The following is an 18976-nucleotide window of genomic DNA, read 5'->3' as shown; positions in this document are numbered from 1 at the left end:
GTGTCCAATTTTTCAGTGCTGCCATCTTTGTTACAGAAGTGAAAAAAGTAAAGTGTACCATTTGTAGGTCTGATGCTCTCTGTGGCAAGGCTTTTTAAAGAGGAGATCGGCTCGCGCTCAGGCCAACATCAAAAAGTTGCCCGCCCGGGCTTCTTCACAGCGAAGCTAATAACAATAATACTAATCACGTGAGGCAGTGGCGGCATTTTACCAGTCGTTAAAATTAAATTAAATTTAAAATCGCCAGGAACCAATTAAATGACCATACTTTTGAGACTGAAAGTGGTATATTCCCAAACCATATCTCACACATGCATATTCACATTACACATACATTGCTCCCTTGTCTTTCCCTTCACCGGAGGTCCCCAAGGGGCCCCAGCCCGTATGTTGGCTTATGGCCAGTGTTAAGAGCCAGGCACCATCGAAAAATTCTGATTCTGGTTCTGCCGTTCGTGCCTCGAAGTTGGGAACCACAGAAAGCCAACTTCAGCCGACCACCACTATGGCAATGGTGGAGTTCGAACCCGGGTCCCTGCGCTCCACCCATAATTATCGCAAAAAAATACGCAAACTTGGCGTTGACCCGAATCATGTCTTTTTTTCGTCCAGGGATCTCCAGTCACTTCACAAACCGGCTGGCCCAAAGCGTATTAAAGCCGAAAACAGAATTTTGGGCATTCGCTGGATCAACTGGCCGGAACTGGCAGATTTCGGGCTTTGCCCCCTCCCGCAACATAATCATCCTCTTTTTCGACGCCAACTTAGAGTGTTTGAAGCAACCTGGCTTTGAGAAACGAGAAACATTGCCAAGGTGCTCCGAAATTCCTCAACCGCTTCGGACTAGAGTCAAGGTCGTCGTCATATTGATTCCTCCGGTTAAGAACGTCAATGTTTAGTAGTAAAAAAAAGGGGGTTGTTGTTGTAGATACGTACATGACCCTAATTAATGTAATGTCTAATATTAGGCAGTGAATGGTCAGTTTTGATGATGATTTCCGAAAACGGTGTCCACATTGTTAAAGCAAGCCACAACTTTAAAGGATCCAACAATGATGAGGTAACGCTTCATTATTTATCATTCAGTTATTAATCGTTATATTATACTATTTTATAAGATTTTAACATTTTCTCAAACTGATTTTGTGTCGGATATAACTGTTTTTAACATGTTTAAAGCATTATTTCGTCTTTCTATGGTCATCACTGTAGTTATGATTACTCAACACTTTCGTTGACAGCAAAAATTAAACTATTTCGACTGATGAAATAGCTAAACATTTCTAGCCTGTGTTAGCATGGTTTTGTTATTTATCCGATGTTTGAAAAGCTGTTCCAATGCATCCGTTAATTGCATTTTTATGATAGAAATGATTAATATCAGATTGCAGTGGATTGGTTTGTGAGCTTGATCAGTTCTGTGAATGTGCAAAACTACACTCTTCTACAAGAAATAATGAAAATTCAAATTATTTGTTGGAACAGTTTAGTACGATTCTTGCGAATAAGCAAATGGTTTACGTTTAAAAAAAGTATCTTTTCAGAGAACAGGTAGACCTACAACATGACATTTACATGGAATCAAAATTCAAACTTCTACCAGCTTCGCTTCAAAATATGGAAGACAGATAGCTGCTACAGTAAGAACATGAAACAAGGGCAACTCTTGCAACATAAATATGTTAGGGGCCACGCTTAGAACACACAATCCGGAATGTACAGATTCATTAGGAATTCAGAAAAGGAATGTGCACAAGATCCATGTGTGGCTAAGTAAATAGAAATATAGTACAATCCCTTTTTGACAAAATTTTCTTCTTTAGCTATAAAAGCATTTGAAAACATGACGAAAAGTCGTCAAGAGTAGAATGGAGTCATGCTTTCAGATGTGCTTTTTTGCCCATGAAAAAAGTTGCTAGCACATTGCGGAAAAGGAATAATACTATGGCTATTAAAACAAATTACAATGCAAAATGAACTACAGAAACAACAATAAATAAAACAACATTCTTAGATTAAATGAGGTATCAAGATTAAAAATATAAGATCCTAGACCAGATACATGATTTAGTTTTATAATAAAGAGACATATTATAAAATGAACAACAGAATATAAATGAAAACCAGGATTCTCTTTTAATAGTCGGGGCAAAAAAGTCTTGGTATAATGGCTAGTATGCAAAAAAATAATAAAAATGAAAACATAAAACCTGAGAGGAAATTTATAGAACAGGTCTGAGCACCATCTGAACTAATTCAGGAATCAAAATTTCCTACATGGGACTTAAGACGAGCACCCACAGGTTCGAAACACAGTTCAAAACCCTTGACAACAAGAGCAGAAGGCAATCATCGGCTTGTGCCATGGATGCCATTCTTCACAGTCAATTGCGATGTAATGGGCCTCAAGTCAATGGAGGTCTCTTTAATTAGTGAAAGTTTTAATTAATACATATATATGAACAAAAAAATTTAATCTAACTTTTTAGTAAAGCTTGGGGCCCCTGAAACTTATTCAGACAGCTGTGTTTGCAGCATCCTCCTGCTTCAACTCGCCCCTTCTGGGATAGTCAGCAGTAAAACATTTGGCGATAGGCCTGAGTTGTTGTCTGTCCTTCCATTTCCATGTGTCTGCCTCTGTGGTGAAAGAACAGAGATCAAAGAACAGTTCATTCGGTTGTGATAACATGACGCTAGGTAGACAATGCCTCTTTGACTAGTCCTTATCTAGGAGTCCTTGGTATATATACGCATGATTCCCCATTACAATAATTTGCTCATTTATCAACTCAAAACCTGTCGAAAATTTGGAATTTGGTTAGTTCTGCAAAACACTTAAGTTGCTCATAACCCAAGGTTTTCCAAATACACCCATCCTTTGGGAATGGTTCAATATATCTCTGAAATGTGAAGTGTGGTGTGTCCGAGCCTTCAACGTTCACCGTATTTCCCTTCAAAAAAGTTCATAAATTTCACTTTTCATACATATATAAGGCTTACACCTCTTTATTTGACTTTAGCAGTGTATAGTAAAATTAATTTGTATATGTGAGATGAAATCTGTAAAATTTATTTAATATATATTTGTACACTAAAACCTGTTAGTTTAAACACCTCTGTAGCGTGAAAAAAAACTTCCCCACATTGGACGGTTTTGAATGGAACCAACTATAATCCTATAACACAGAATGTTCACAATTGCTATACCTCCATATCCCAGACAGCTCTCTAAGCTAGACATATTGTAATGGAGCAATAGGTGTCTAACTTAGACTAATTTTACTGTATTTTAATTCGCCATGTGATTTGGATTCCTAATGAGGTTGTTATTGTCTTAATACCTGTTTTATAGAAAGTTCAGCATACCTAAATTTTACTTTGCAGTTATGTTTCAAGAAAGGTGACATCATAACAGTGACACAGTCTTTGGAAGGAGGTTGGTGGGAAGGAACTCTGAATGGGGTCACTGGTTGGTTCCCCAGTAATTATGTGAAAGAAATAAAACAAGGTATTTAAGCCTCTTATTTGTACTTCAAGTTAAAAAAAACCCATTTATATTCTGTTTGGTGAATCTGTTTCGAGATCACACACACAAAAATTGTCTTACTGACTTCTGTATTTTACAGTAAAAAACAAACACTGTGTTTCCCTCGCATTAGTTGCCATGCTATAAAAATGGTGCTTTTTGAAGCTGGGGTCCTGGTCCATTCCTAGCATGATATGAAAGGCAAGGTTTAATAAGAATCAAAGAATACATGCAAAAGATTGTTATCAATTCATATTTAGAACTTAATATATAATCTAATGAGAATGAAATAAGGGTTTTTTTACTTTAGTAAATGTGTTTCGCTTAGGAATTCCTTAATACTAATGAAAGTTTAGCATTTACTTATTGCTTTAATTGAAGTGATTCAATCAAAATGCAGATACTGGTTTTTGTATGTTTATCTGCATGCTCAGAGATTAAAGAAATTAAAAAAATATGTCATCACATTTTTATTAGACCATTATGATTTGCAGTGCAATACTTTAGTTTTTCCCTATACTTTTTCTAATTTTACTCACATGGTCAATGATTACAAAATTACTTCATAGTCTACATACATGTTTTCGTCTAACCTGAGCAACCAAATATGCTTAGTATCCAAAATTTTTAATAAATCAAGACTTCCTTGCAAGAAAAACAATGGGCTCCAATTGGCTGAACGTAGTTTGTAAAACAGAAAAGGATTCTAAACTGAAAAGAACAGAGAAGTTCAAAATCAGCCAATTCAATCAATTCTTAGAGTCTAGGTATTTAAGAATCATTTGGAGGATGTATCTTATGCCAGGAAATTCAAGGTATAGTCCTCAGATCACAAGAAGAGTTACGGGAACACCCCTCTCTGGAGAGGTTCCATTTCGGCGCGGGGAAAGGATAAGAATTATCCCAGGTTGCCACAAGTAAAGGCTGTCTTGGCGCAAATCTCTGTCATGAGGGTATTCTTCACGCTTCAGTCAACTCCGTCAGTCTTCACGCTTGAGTGAGCTGCGCTTTTTGTGTTGGCGTTTGTTAAAAGATTACTCGAAAATTGTTATACATTTTGGAAGTAAATTAAATTTTTTAATTTAAAAAATTTGAATTTTTATTAAATTTAATATTTTGAACTAAAATATTTGATACAGAAAAAAATTTGAAGGGAGTAGTGATCATTTAGTAATAAAGGGAGTAAAATTACTTTAAATTAATAATTAAATTCCTAAAATAATAAAATAAATCAATTGTTAAATTACTTTAAATTAATAATTTTATACAAAAGGAGTATTATTAATATAATAATAATAATTTATTATTACTGTAAATTATGTGGCATTTTCTTTTGGTTTAATTTCTGTACCGCAGCAAGAGAATGCCACCTGCTAACAATTTTAGCCATTCTTCTGTTCACCTTCAACAAAGACACTGCGATGACGACGTTATTGGGAGCACTGCCGTGGCGCTTTTAATGAAATTTCTAGGAGGCCAAAATAGCGCTAAAGACGCCAAACGGGAAAGCGACGTTGCTAATGCGCTGTTCTCGATGTGCACTGCCTTACCTAAAAGGAAATAATTGAATCGTCCGACGTGACGTAACGTGACGTAGGCGATGTTCTTCTCGTGATCGGTGGACTATATACATATAGACTGCTCAATAAAGTGTTAAAATGACTTTTCTCAAGAAAGAGTGTTTGTTTTAGGTCTTTATGACAAATCTTGATTGTCCAACATAATTGAGATAAATCACAGTTGAAAACACATGAAGATTGTCTGTGTTGGACCGTATTTGTCCAATAACCATAGGTGTCGAATAGCTTTTTTTGTATTTATAGGGATTCTACTACTATTCTGTAGCTGGAGAATCAGGGGGAGGTATGGAATTACAGCTTTAATGTTGGAAACAAAAAATATCGCATAGGGCCGGATCAGAACTATATGCCAAATAAGGTACAGGGTTATAGCTAATCAAAATTGAAGCTCTTTTTTTTGCCAAGAAAAGGGGGAGGTGAATGAAACACAAAATCATTTCAGAGACTAAAAATTATGATCAATTTATTTAATTTACCCATTATTGAGAGTTAGATAACTGTTTCAATATGAATATTAAGTGGTGCAGTGCTAAGATGTTTGACTGCCACCATGAAGGCAAGTGGCATAACCGTTTACTATGTGTATATATGCGAGATGGCTACTTCTCGTGGACCACGAACTGGTGTGTTTGTCATATTTTGTGGATTAATATTTTTTTTATGGCAACATCAATACAATTTTTATTTCTAACATCTTTTGTTGGCTGGTGTAAACCACCTTTATGGGCCACCCGTGCTCTAGATGTACTTTCTCCAGATCGATGGTTCTTGGAGAGGTTTCAGGGAATCCGCAAGCTTAGATGAGTAAATAATTAATTTGCGGCAGATCAATTTAAAAAGATTAGGACATTAAAGACTGGACTATGAAAAAAGGATTATGACATCAGATGTAGACTCTTTTTTTGTGTGTGTGATTTTGTAAAATGCAGATTTAATAGTTGCTAAAATGTATTTAAGATGACTAATGTTTTTTTTGCTACTCGTTTTTTACTTAGCACTCTCGCAGGTCGTCTTGCTTTCTATATTTTAACACAAGTTATTTTAAATTTTTAATATTTAAAGTATTGACTAAGCTTATTTACAATATGTTCTTAGTTTGGAAAATAAATCCTCTAAAAAATATGGGGACTTGCCACACACCTAAAACTTTTTGTTTGTATATTATTATTAATGCAGACTATTATACTGTGTAAATGGGCACATGACCTTCATCTTATTAGCAAAGGAGAGTCCCAGGCTTTCGTGTCATTGGCACAAAGGTTCAGTGGAATGCAAAAGAACCCCTTGCTTTAAATAGGAAGATTTCTGAGCCAATTCAAAGAAAGTAAAAATTGTCCTATGGAGATATGACTAAAGTGTGTAGTGAGAAAGAAAAAGTATGATTATATTGAATGAAATCAAAAGAAAAGATCAGCTATTAGACATGAGCTTTTGAGCTTTTTTATTGTCTCATAGACCTTTACAAGTTACATTTTCAGATGAGAAAAATAACTGAATTTGTGTAATTAACTCTAAAAAGAGGTTTTCTTCATGCTTTAAGTAATTTATTACTATAATATGATAATTATAAAAACCATGCAAATACTCTGCCTTAAGATGAATAAAACTAGTGAGAAATTAACATATTTTTTGGCAAATTAAATATTTTTAAAATTGAATAATTAACTTTTACAATACGTCATCAACTCACATACCTATCGGAAAATTTCCCAAACGAAGAAACATCATCTTAAACAACTTAGCACTCGCTGTGTATTTCTTTTAATATTTTGTAGGCATTTGTCGTGACAGCCAACTTTTTGATCCATTTCAACATGGACCCTTTTTACTCAATTTTATCCTTTGAGAAGAGTGAGATCCCCATAGAGTTTTGAAACCATCATAAGGTTTTATCTCATCATTTGATTTTAATTTTTTGAGAAATACATTGATTTCACTGGTTTTATTAATTTGATGAGTATTTATAATGCCCCTGCAGATTCTCAGAAGGTGCAAAAGCATGCTGTTCAGACACAGGATGGACCAACATCACCAAAGTTAGACAGTATGAAAATGTACAGAGGAATAGTATGTAATGTTTCTGTTATCAAATCTTTGTCTTTTGAATCATAAATTTTCAAGCTTATATTTGTTAGTTTTTGATTAATACCAAAATACACTGGAACCTGTATAAAAATGACACGTAAAGAGATAAAGAATTTTCCATTTAAGATGGGTTTCTGATTTATAAGGATTCAAATGATGGTTCTAATCATTGACTGGGCTGTCTTTTGAGTCAGTTTAAAACAGGTTTACGTCTTATAGATTATCCGTCTTAGACAGGTTTCACTGTAGACAGTTTTAAACACAGGTATGGCCCAGTGTCAAATGATTATATTTACATTGGGTAATAAGTTTAATCATTTCTGACAGTTTTGCTATTAGTGATGATATCGTTGCAATTGAATAAGATTTTAAAATTAAGGGGGGAAAAATGAATCAAGGATTTTAGCTGCATTTCACAGAGTTATGAACTATGTAATATATGGAACTAAAATGAACTTTTATTTATGTCAGGAAGAGGGATAGCTAGTTGTATTTTTTTACTTAGGGTTCACAGTGTTATGCATATGCATGCAGATACATTTCTATTCAGACTCAAATGAGAGTAGTTCATTGAAGACAGTTTTTGGGAAAGGAAAATTACTGTAACATTATTATGCAGAGAAAAGTATACACTCTTAGCCCACAGATTTGAAGAATTTATGTTAGATGTTAGTAAATAAAGTTTTTCTATATGTCTGTTTCTTCCCCCCACCCCCCGAAGGCACAGATCATAAAATATTTAAATCCAAAATAATGTGCAGACTTATTATGATGAAGGGATGATAATTTCTTTCTTTGTAATATGTCTTCTTGTGTATGAAGTTTTTTTTATGCTTCACAGATATGTCTAATTATATATTCATTTCAGGTTTTCAAAGACATCGTTGACACTGAAGGAAACCATTTGAATGAAATAAGAACTTTGATTAAAAGCTATGTTGTTCCATTGAAAGACAGTGAAATGTAAGTTTTTTGTATCTGAAAAGTTGTAATAAAAATTTCAACCAACACAGATAAAAAAAGATCGACCTAGTTTTCCTTTTCAAAACCTATGTTGATGTTTTTGATTCATATCTTTGATTTTACTTCATCAGGATGAGTGAAGATGAGTATCAGCTACTGAAGGGAAACATAGAGGATGTCTGTGCATGTAATGTTACCTTACTAAGTGCACTCGAAGAAGTACAAGAGTAAGTTGTGTTTTGTATTTGATTTATCTGCTTCTATGCTTTGAAACAAAACTAATTTAAATTTCACAAAATAACTTCTGGTGGTATCAAGGCATTTAATTCATTTGGATTTGACTTAAAATAGAAATTGAATAAAATATAATCCTTAATAATGTATATTCTTCGTAACCGCATGAATCAAAATCTTAGTTTTCAGTCTTTCAGTAATGCCTAGAATCTTAATCTGTCAACATATTGTATTTTTTTTGTCACTCAGGGTTAGCAGGTTTTGGACACATGACAGTTTTTGATGGTTTAACCACGGTTTAAATTGTCAAGTCAAAAACGTCAAATATTGCTTTTGAATATAAAAATTCCCATTGGAAATATGTTAATTGCATGTAATGTTTAAAGTGACTATGTTATAAAAAGAATAAATATTTGATATGATTGTAAAATAATTTTGTACACTCTACAGAATTATTTTGCACAAAATATATATGGCTTTTTTTTCCCTATAAAATGTACAATTTGAATAAAGCATAGCATAAACACTGAAAATAAAACTATGGAATGATTTGACATGAATGATTTTCTCTGATTTAAGATGATTCTTGACCTTCCAAAATTTCTTCAACTGCTTATATATGTGAGCATTGATGTAAACCATCTGCTGTACTGTTTTTACAACAGATAAATGTTTAAAAAAGTTTATTTTATCATATATGTAATATTAATTTCTGTTATTATTAAATTATCTAGATAACCACTGAGAGAGAGAGATACTTAAAACGGTATTCTTATTGTGCATAACATTGAAATATATCTAGCGATCAAAATACTAAATTATAGGACTAAAATGTCATTTAATTTGACAATTCTAACTTGTATACGATGCTTAATAAACTCCTCTAACTTATCCTTAGTCAAACTTAGTTATTCTTATGAGGAAATGGTATTTTTTCGGCTTGAAATGTACTGAGAAATTGAATTTTCTGGATGTTATGCCGGAACTGATATTTGGAAAGAAAAGTGATTCACTTTTCTTTCCAAATATCATTTTCGGCATAACATCCAGAAAATTCAATTTCTTAGTTATTCTTACTTTTGCACTATGATATGGTATATTTACTAGCATTTACAATGCAATGATTTTCCAATTGAAGCTGTAATCAAGTCCTGTCAGCTCTGCTTTGGTTGAAAATACTCTTTAAAACTCTGTGAATTTATACACCCTTAGCTAAGAAATTTTTAGGAGAAAATGAGTTTAATTAGCGTATTAACAGATGCTGCATGAGAATTTTTATATGGAATAAAATTTTGGACAAATCAGAAAATTTGAAATATTAAAATAGATATTTTTCTCAGTAATTATAATTCTGAATATAAAACCCTTTAATCTAAATAAAAGCAAGTGTTTTGTTATTTAACATCTCTATCAGGTTAACAAAACCTATTTGACATCATTGATAGTAAGTTTTTGACAGTTTTAATACCAAATTTGTTTCTGGGGTCATAAACCTAACCCTGATGCCCTATCATACATATTTTGAATAAACATCTCTATTCTGCTTAGCAAATTGAACACAAGTTAAGATAAGCTTAGATAAATAAACCATAAAATTATATTTATATATTCTAGAGTCTAGAATCCAGACACTTATGTTGAAAAATTCAAAATTGCAAATTATAATATGCAAAAAAGTAATTTTTTCATCATGTTATATACCTATTGTGTTCAAAACATTATCAAAATGCAGTCATTTAGGTTTTAGACGGTTTTTGATGGTTTAAACCAGTGTCTGATGCTTGTCATGTCAAAAACTCAACCCTGCTGTCGATCTATGTTATTTCAGATGCAAAAAGCGAATTAAGTTTTTTAGTGCATTCCAAAAGTATGTGTCTAGTATGCTGCTTGCTGAAAATTCTGTGACATTAAGTCATGATAATATACAACTTCTTCCAAGTTGACGAGTCCATATCTATAGTTATTTTGAAAATTTTCAGTCACTACGTGTTCCGAACAGAGACATTTTCAAAAATAACATCAGAGACATATTCATGAGACATGCTATGCTCGTGATACAGTAGAAATTCAGATCACAAATTACCTGGTGATTTGCAAGGCAAGCAAAGATTTTTAACAAATCTCTATTCTACAGGCATTGTGTTTCAAAACTCATGGTGCATACATTCAGGGGTGATAGAACACAACTAGACAAGCACAAATCACCATACAAGTGGAAAAGCACTAGAGAAGACGCTTCACAGGGAATGCAATTAATACACTATTCACAGCAGTAGTCATCATTTGTGCTGTGGATCACAGACAAGATGAATTTGTATATGAATCAGAAGAAGAGTCCAACATGCATTACACGTATGGAGCATTCACGGCACAATCCTATGAAATTGTGTCTCACCAAGGGTTTGACATTTATGTTTGGTGTTAATGTGGCAATTCCAAAGTGAAATCCTTACTCTTCTGTACCATTCCTGAAATATAAAATTAGCCTTCAGTATAAAATAAGTAAAAATATAATAATTCTCAAAATGAATCTAACCTGCACTATATCTGTTAAAAGAATCGTGCTAGCATGAGCAAAACAATTGTGGAACGAATTGCTTGAGTTTTTATCATTTCCTAGGCCGTTCAAGTATTACGTCATCATCAAGTGGGGGGGGGGGGGTTTCCCGATTTGCTGACTTTTAATGACAAGGGGGGGGGGGTTTGGATAATGCTTACATCATCAACCACCCTTTATGAAAATATGAGTTATAGGATTCAGAGGGGCAGAGCTGATGACAAAATTTTGCTGACAAGGGGGAGAGGGGGTCAAAAATGGCTGAAAATTTGCTTACGTAATACTTGAACTGCCTCTAAGGGGAAGTTTGATTTGATTTACAAGTGCTTTGAATTACAAGCATATTCACTGAATGAATTATGCTTATAAACCTAAGTTTCACCATTCTTAGTTTTATGCTGTTCCTATAATTTTTGTGAACATTCTGATACTGATTCATATTGTGATGTAATTTGCTATTATTTTGAGTACTGTTTTTTATGGTTATGTTTTCGTATGCATTTATTTGCTATCCAATTGTATAGGCAGTCCCCAAAAGATCAGAAGATCGGTGGAATATTCATGCAGATTGCACCTCACATGAAAAGAGTCAACCTAGTGTATTGCGCTAACCATCCTAAAGCTGTCTCTGTGATAGAAAAATACAAGTATTATTTTTTTGTCAATTTTTTCCTCCTTTCTTATCCAAAAATTTTAAGGTGATGTTCATGTACAGTATAGTAATTTTTATTTGAAATTGTAACTGTGCAAATTAAACACTTTTTTCCATATTCTAGAAACGAACTGGAAAAGTTCCTTGAATCTCGTGGTGCTCCTTCACCTGGCATTCTCACTCTGACAACTGGACTGAGCAGCCCATTTCGTAGGCTTGAAAAATATCCAGCATTATTGCAGGAACTTCAGCGACATACAGAGGTTTGTAAGCTCCCTCTCATCTAGACTAGTGCAGTTTCTGAAAAACTTATTCATAGTTATGTATTAATCTACTGCTGGAATGTATAAATTTTTGCTGGAAATTTCTGTAATTTTGAGTATTCTTCGTATAAAATCTGTTAACAAAAAATATGCTGCTATTTCTATATACCCCGTATAAGAAGTATTGGAAACTAAAGTACCCTGAAGATTCCTCAGATTATTATTCTTTTCTTTTGCTCAAAATGTTAGATTTTTAGATACTTCATACATTGGTTTTTTAACCACTTGAGTTTCTTTTTTCTGCCATATTGTGTCCAAAAAATAAATACATTTTTGATAAGCAATTTTGTATTCAAATCAATTATGTAAATTTAAATCGGCAGTCAAAACTGTTAGAAATATTAAATGTTTTAATTTATGGTAATTTTTAATTACAGTAAAAAAATTCTTTTTTTCAAAGAATTGACTGAACTGAATATTCTCTTATGAGCCGCTCACTTTGTCACTTATTCTTTTTTTCGCACAAAATTGAAAAGAAATAGTATAGTGTGATAGAATGAACAAGTGCAAACCCAAAATTTGCTCTTTTTCCCTCATAAAAAGAAAAAAAGTAAAACATGACCTTTTTTTTTTTTTTTTTTGAAACCAGTGTACATTTGTTTTTCAATCCAATCTTTACCGGACTACCAGAGGGATCTATTAGAAACATTGCGCAAACTAAAAAAAAAAGTGAAAAAAGCCAGGAAAAACAGTTGCAGTGCCACAGGGCCAGTTAAATTTTATGAACTCACAGGGAAGTGTCATTGTGATAAAAGAAGAACAATGTTTTTCGTAAGTTTTTGCACAATTAATTCTTATTTACGTGTATTTGTATGCAAAATCATATCCAGACTTGCATGAATTTGGCTTACGTTGTAGTCAGTTCTACCCATTGTATAACTTCAAGGTTTAGTACTGTATTTTTACTACTGTTTTTTACTATATCATCTCTTCTTGATCCATTATTCTAAACTATGAATGTTTTTTACAAAACATCATAAAAAGACCAAATTACCACCTATCAAAAAATGACAGAATTTTTCATCATAAAATTTCATTTTATTTTTTTCACACTCATAGGATATAAAAGAATAATTTTTTTTACTGTTGTGCTGTGAAGGTACAGCATACAAAAGTATTTTAGAGAAAATAAATGAAAAACAAGAAACTTTTAAAAAGTTATGGTAGGATAGTATTCAAAATAAAATTATTTTAAACCTAGCCAAATTGAGATTTAAATTAATTTTCATTTTTTCCCTTTCTGATTTTTCAGTTTTAGATTTTGCAAGTTAGAAATTTCTATAAAAAAATAATTTCCTGTACATTTCTTTTACTCGTCTACGTTCACAGGAACTACTATAAAACAAAAATAAAAACTTAGATTACCGTAATTTCACACAACTGTGGTCCAAAATAACACCATATTCTACTTTGATCATCATGACTTCTATATTCAATCTATTCAAAAAAAGTTTTTTGCCGATATTGCCTGTAGAAAGATCAAGCATTAATGTTACACTTTTTTTATTCCTTATGTAGCTCGAATATTGATTTTTAAAAAATTTTGGACCATACTTGTGCTACAAAGTCCCAACTACAGTCCATCAAATATTTTGTGTCATAAATTGCTTACAAACCATAGTTGAAAGAATGCACTACAACTGCAGTCAAACCTCGTTAGTGTGTCACCCAGTTAACACATCACTCTGCTTACCAGGTCTTTTTTTGGAAGTATTATTATCCTCACACACAGCTATGAATTGGCACAGCTATGTCTTACTCCGCTTAACGAGTCACTCCGCTTGCTAAGTCATATTTTTGCGCTCCCAAGAGTGACTCATTAACGAGGTTTGACTGTATATCATATATCCATCTTTATCCTCTTTGCTAGAAGAATATGACGAAGGGGTTTTTCTAAATTCGACCTCTAAGGGGATCAAATAGGTGAGTTCATAGAGAAATACCACCAAGCCAAAACCGCTGAAGCTATCATCATGAAATTTGGTCAGAAGTTTCGTTTCATGATGTAAAGACTAACTATGAAGGATTTTTTTGAAATTCAGCTGCTAAGGGGGTCCAATAATAGGGGGGAGGGGCCGTATGGAGAAATCAGGCATGCCGAAACCGTTGAAACCAAAATTCACCCCTAAGAGATGGGGGTTCAAAGGTAATATGGAGCACTCATCACTGAGCCGAAATCGCTGAAGCCATAAATATGAAATTTAGTCAATAATATATTTTATAAAGTAGATACCCACTATGACAGGATTTCTGAAAATTCATCCCCCCAAGGGGATCATGAAGGGTTCAAATATTACATCGGGGAATCATCAATAAGTAATTTTCAGATTACCAAATCCACGCGAGCGAAACTGCAGGTAACAGCTTGTGGTCCATAAAAATGGTTTGACCATAGTACAAGTACAGTTTTCAGTTATTTCTCCTATAAATATTTTTATACGCACTCAACAGTAAAAATGTTTATCAAACATATGTAAGTACTAAATTACCTGTAGTACAGAACATTAATAGCGCAGAACAGCTTGTTGTAGTAACTTGTATCTGAGGAAGTTTGCAGCTGACAAGATAATGTGAAAAAACAGCCCCAACTAACAGCTGATTCATGGGAAAGTATCGGACAGAGGGTGTCCTAACCGCATCTCCATATTACACTATCCATGCTCTTTGCTTTAGTAATTAAATAGTCCATTAGATGTTGGTAGCATTTTGATTATCAATATTTTAGTGAGCACAGGCATTTGGACTGTAGTTGTATGAAATTACTGTATTTTTTTCATTGGAAATGTGGATGTTTAAGTGGTAAATTTTGAATAAAATTTGTTTTATAAGTCACAAAAACTTTTCAAAATCTCACACCTTCAGAGGCTTGGAAAAAAAAACCCCACCCCCCAGATACAAAAATATTTTTTACTGTATCATTCATGTCAGGGGTCTTCCACCATTGACACACCACATTTGATGTTTTAGTGAGGCCGGTGGGCCACTAAGCTATACTACACACATATTATCAAAAAGTTCAGCAGGCCATGTGTTGAAAACCCTTGACCTATAAAGATTTGGTTCTCACGTAAGTATAATTTAGTGTGTATAACTAAGTTGGCATTAATTAATAAAAATTTGTAGAAGTCATAATAAGCCAATTTTTTCTAAAGTAATCTCTGCAAATTTATGTGTAAGTTATCCATACAGTACATCACAAGTAAAAAGAGGAGACTATATCTCTTATTATTTTTCAGGAAAATCATGTTGATCGAGGAGATACTCAAAGAGCTATTTTTGTGTTCAGAGATATTGCAGTAAGTTTGATAACAAATGATAAATTATGAAATTTCATCTTTTTATGTCACTGTTTCTAGTTTCCTTTAAAGTGATCCGAGTTATTGTTTTTCTATGCATTCAAAAATGCATGGGGAATTTTTCTTTTATGCCATTCTCCGAAAATTATATTTCCTCTATTCTTAACATTTTTGGGTCTGAGCTATTTTGACTGTCTATGTGGACTGAGGGTTTTTGGCACTTTTCATGATTTTTTAAAAATACTTGAAATCTATATATCTTAAGTATTTTTAGCTAGAAATTTCAAACTCTTTTCTTTCATAATATAGCAATTACTTAAAAGTACTAATAATTAATATTTAATGAGAAATAACTTAAAAAAACTATGTTTTAAAGTTTTAAAAAAAGTTCCACATAAGAAAACATAATTTTTTAACATAAAATTGCAAACAATTCTGAATAAAAACTTACCCAAATGTTACAAATATCAAAAAATAGTTATTATAAAGAAAATATATCATCTTGTAAAATTTGCTTTAGTATGGTGCTCTTCAAAACACACATTTGCACACAGAGAAACACCACAGGATTCGCAAGAAGTTCGAGTTTCTTTCCTCAGTCTTTTTCGTTTCTGCCTTTTATTTGCCCCATTGCTCCTTTTCATCATCTAAAATGAATAATAATTTTGTGAAATATACGTCCTAAAACATTTGAAAAAAATAAGTAATATACACAAAATTTTTTTTTTTTGTTCCAAAGCAGAAAATCAAATATATTTACCGGTGCTGTTGTCATCATCTGATAACTGTAATTTTGAATCCCTTATACAAGCTGGCTGGTATTCTGGATCATCTGAATCTGATAACTCTGACAAAGAATCATGTGCTAATATATCGCAGCCAAATCATCAGTGTCTGATAAGTCTAAAAATTGTTTATGAAACATCGCGAAACACAACAAACATGGCTACCTTACTTAGAAAGACAAATGTGTTTCAACTATACTTACTTCTACATCGTTTCATAAAACTACATCTGTTGGCTGCTGCCATCTCTCTCTATATATATATATATATATATATATATTTTTTTTTTTTGGAGCTAGAAGATTTATAGCTTATGTTTAAAAACACTGGGAACATATATATTCAGCCATTTTATAGCTACGAGAGTTAAAAGTTAAGCCTGAGTCTGACTCTGGCTTAGTTCCCTTGAGCAAAAACGGCATCCCAAGTCAGGCTCGAGCTTAGACCCTAAAGTGTTAATCTAAGGAATGGACAAAGCTTGTGTTTTCTTTTTTTATTCAGTCAATACTTGTTAAAACAACCCCCCATCATTCCAAGGAAAAAGTTGTTGCATTGAAAGTTTTAAAAGTTAAAGAAAGTTTCATAATGGTCACTGTTCATTGTAATGCGTGTTAAAATTTAGTTAATATTTTCAGTCGTATATTGTATTAAATATTTTTCTTTGCTGCACTGTGCTCTAGTCTAGAGGTTTAATCAAAGCCAGTTGTTTTGTCTTGAACTAGTTGTTAGGCACCAAACATACACATGCTGTTTTTAACTTGACGACAGATTACAGTATCATTGTAAACATGACTGACCTTGTTTCTGGAACAAGTTTTGTGGGTTTGAAACATGATCCATAGTATGAGTGTTGAGTTTTTGGCTTCCCCTCAACTTTTCTGAATGATTTTTCCCCATGTTAAGTGATGAAGATGTTTTCTATGAATTATGCAGAACATTTTGATTATCATATAACGTTCCCGCTTAGTATGACTTATTTTCATAGTCCCACCTTTTGCTAATATGCCTCAAGATTCCCCCATTTGAAGCATTTTCTCCCCTTAAAATGTTTTTTCATGAATATAAGTGGGATCTGCTGTAGTATAATATGATAGTGTTTGCAATTTCTTTTCCAATTGTTTTTTTTTTCAGTTTAGAATTTCTTTTCCATTATAAAGTTATCATATGTTTTTTTTAACATATACAATCAAGAAATTAGCATGTATACCAGAACAGAACAAATCTACTGCTTGACTTGAACAGGGCATGTAAAAGTTTTGACTGGGCATTATTTTTTTTTCACCCACATGCCCGATGCTGGCATATACAATACTGATTCAGGTATGCATTATTTACGTTACATACCCTTATGATATTTTAATTTTTGGAAATTTATCCAGGCCTGATGTGCACCTGTTTTTTAATTGAAAAATCCAGTTTCTAAAATAGCTGTTTTTTTACTTTCACCAGTTTCACTTCATGTGGCTGTAGCATTTTCCAGTGATGTTGTAATACAGTCGTCATTTGGTATAATCCCACGCTATAGTGACCATTCCATTACAACGACCGGTAGGATAAGTCCCAAATGTTTTGATAGAACTATCGTATATGTTTTTCTTTCAATATCATGTTCCTCCCAATATAACATCTGTTTTTGACTGTATGAAGAGGGTCGTTATATTCCGCATAGACTATACCTAAGTTTTGGACACTATTTTCTTAAGCTGATTTCTAGTTCTGTAGAATTAGATACCTAGAAATGTTCATCAATCCCCCCCCCTTAAACCACATCATGTATGGGATCACTTTTTTTTCAAGCTGTTTAATCAAATGTTTGTATTTTCAACTGATATAATTGATATTTACTTTCATTTGATTAGTCCTTGAGGTATTTCATTCTTATGTATTTTTTCAGGCTGCATGCCTCAACGTGAGGCGGCAGAAAGAAAATGAACTGGAAGTTATGTCTGGGAATATCCGTGGTTGGGAAGGCGAGGTAGATTTTACGCATTATCTGTCATTAACTTTGTTAATACCTCCATACTAATTATATTGATTTATTTTAAGAGCTAAAAAGAATAATTGCAATGAGAAAAAAAACTACATCCTGCAATTTGCCTTATAGTATAAATTCTCTTCTTGTATTTGCAAAAATGTGAATGGTATTTAGATGTGGGTCATATAATTGAATAATAATTTTTTGCAGGATATCCAATCATTGGGTGAAATAATCCACATGGGGCTTGTTCTATTTTTATCTGAAGATCAAGAGAAAAAAGATCGATACCTTGTTGTTTTTTCCCAGACTCTGGTTATTTTATCGGTCAGTCCAAGGATCAGTGCTTTTATATATGAGGTAAATGTTTTAGACTTTTATCATTGTTTCATTACTGAATATGGCGTTCATTTTTTCCTATATTCTAAAATTGGAAATGATTTCATTTAACTCATACCATTGTTATATTATTTAGGCCTTATTTATAGAAGTCTCTTTGCACAGAGCAAGCAGACCTTCAACACGATACTTGCATAACATGAAAGTTAAACATTTACCATCTTCACTTTAAGATATGAAGGCAGATGACATCATCAGCAGAACATGAAACAAGTACTCTTTACACAACTTTTAACACATATATGTTAGGGCCATAGGTGCACTCATGACACAAATTTTGGCATTTGCTGATTCATTAAAAATTCGGCAGAGGAATGTATATGAGGTGCATGTATGGTTGAGTAGTAGCCTTATTTATAAGCTTTGTGTATTAAGTATTAATTACCTTTCATTTCAGCCATATAAAATGGTCATTATGCAACAAAATGATGAAATGCAGATGCAGTTTAATAGAGTTGAAATCAGTACATAAATGAACATTTAACATTAATTTTTATTAACTCTTTAACATCAGGTGCTTTCTTAAGTGGGGTAATAAAAATGCAGTAGTGCTTCCTTATAATGAACATGGGTAGAACAAAGTTTCACATATAATGGAGTG

The 18976-nt window shown here is 32.9% G+C and overlaps 1 protein-coding gene across 2 annotated transcripts in view; it reads left to right on the top strand.

Annotated features, from left to right (window-relative positions):
* Positions 1 to 851: 851 nt before the first annotated feature.
* LOC149070536 (rho guanine nucleotide exchange factor 7-like) overlaps positions 852 to 18976 on the top strand; it is a 44053-nt gene continuing 25928 nt past the window's right edge. The window contains exons 1-10 of one of the 2 annotated variants that reach the window (XM_089248970.1): positions 852 to 1060; positions 3385 to 3508; positions 7085 to 7173; positions 8060 to 8154; positions 8286 to 8381; positions 11470 to 11592; positions 11722 to 11860; positions 15157 to 15216; positions 17896 to 17976; positions 18187 to 18336. In XM_089248970.1, the coding sequence (XP_089105096.1) occupies positions 989 to 1060; positions 3385 to 3508; positions 7085 to 7173; positions 8060 to 8154; positions 8286 to 8381; positions 11470 to 11592; positions 11722 to 11860; positions 15157 to 15216; positions 17896 to 17976; positions 18187 to 18336 (1029 nt within the window). In that variant the 5' untranslated portion in view covers positions 852 to 988. The remainder of the gene's footprint in view (positions 1061 to 3384; positions 3509 to 7084; positions 7174 to 8059; positions 8155 to 8285; positions 8382 to 11469; positions 11593 to 11721; positions 11861 to 15156; positions 15217 to 17895; positions 17977 to 18186; positions 18337 to 18976) is intronic. The other variant, XM_089248971.1, reaches the window with a different exon arrangement.

Source organism: Pholcus phalangioides, unplaced genomic scaffold (assembly GCF_987345545.1).
Source record: "Pholcus phalangioides strain wild (caught in Gottingen) unplaced genomic scaffold, Ppha-v1.0 ptg000021l_1, whole genome shotgun sequence".
NCBI lineage: Eukaryota > Metazoa > Arthropoda > Arachnida > Araneae > Pholcidae > Pholcus > Pholcus phalangioides.
Note: the sequence above shows the minus strand (reverse complement) of the source record. Positions and strands in the feature narration are given on the sequence as shown.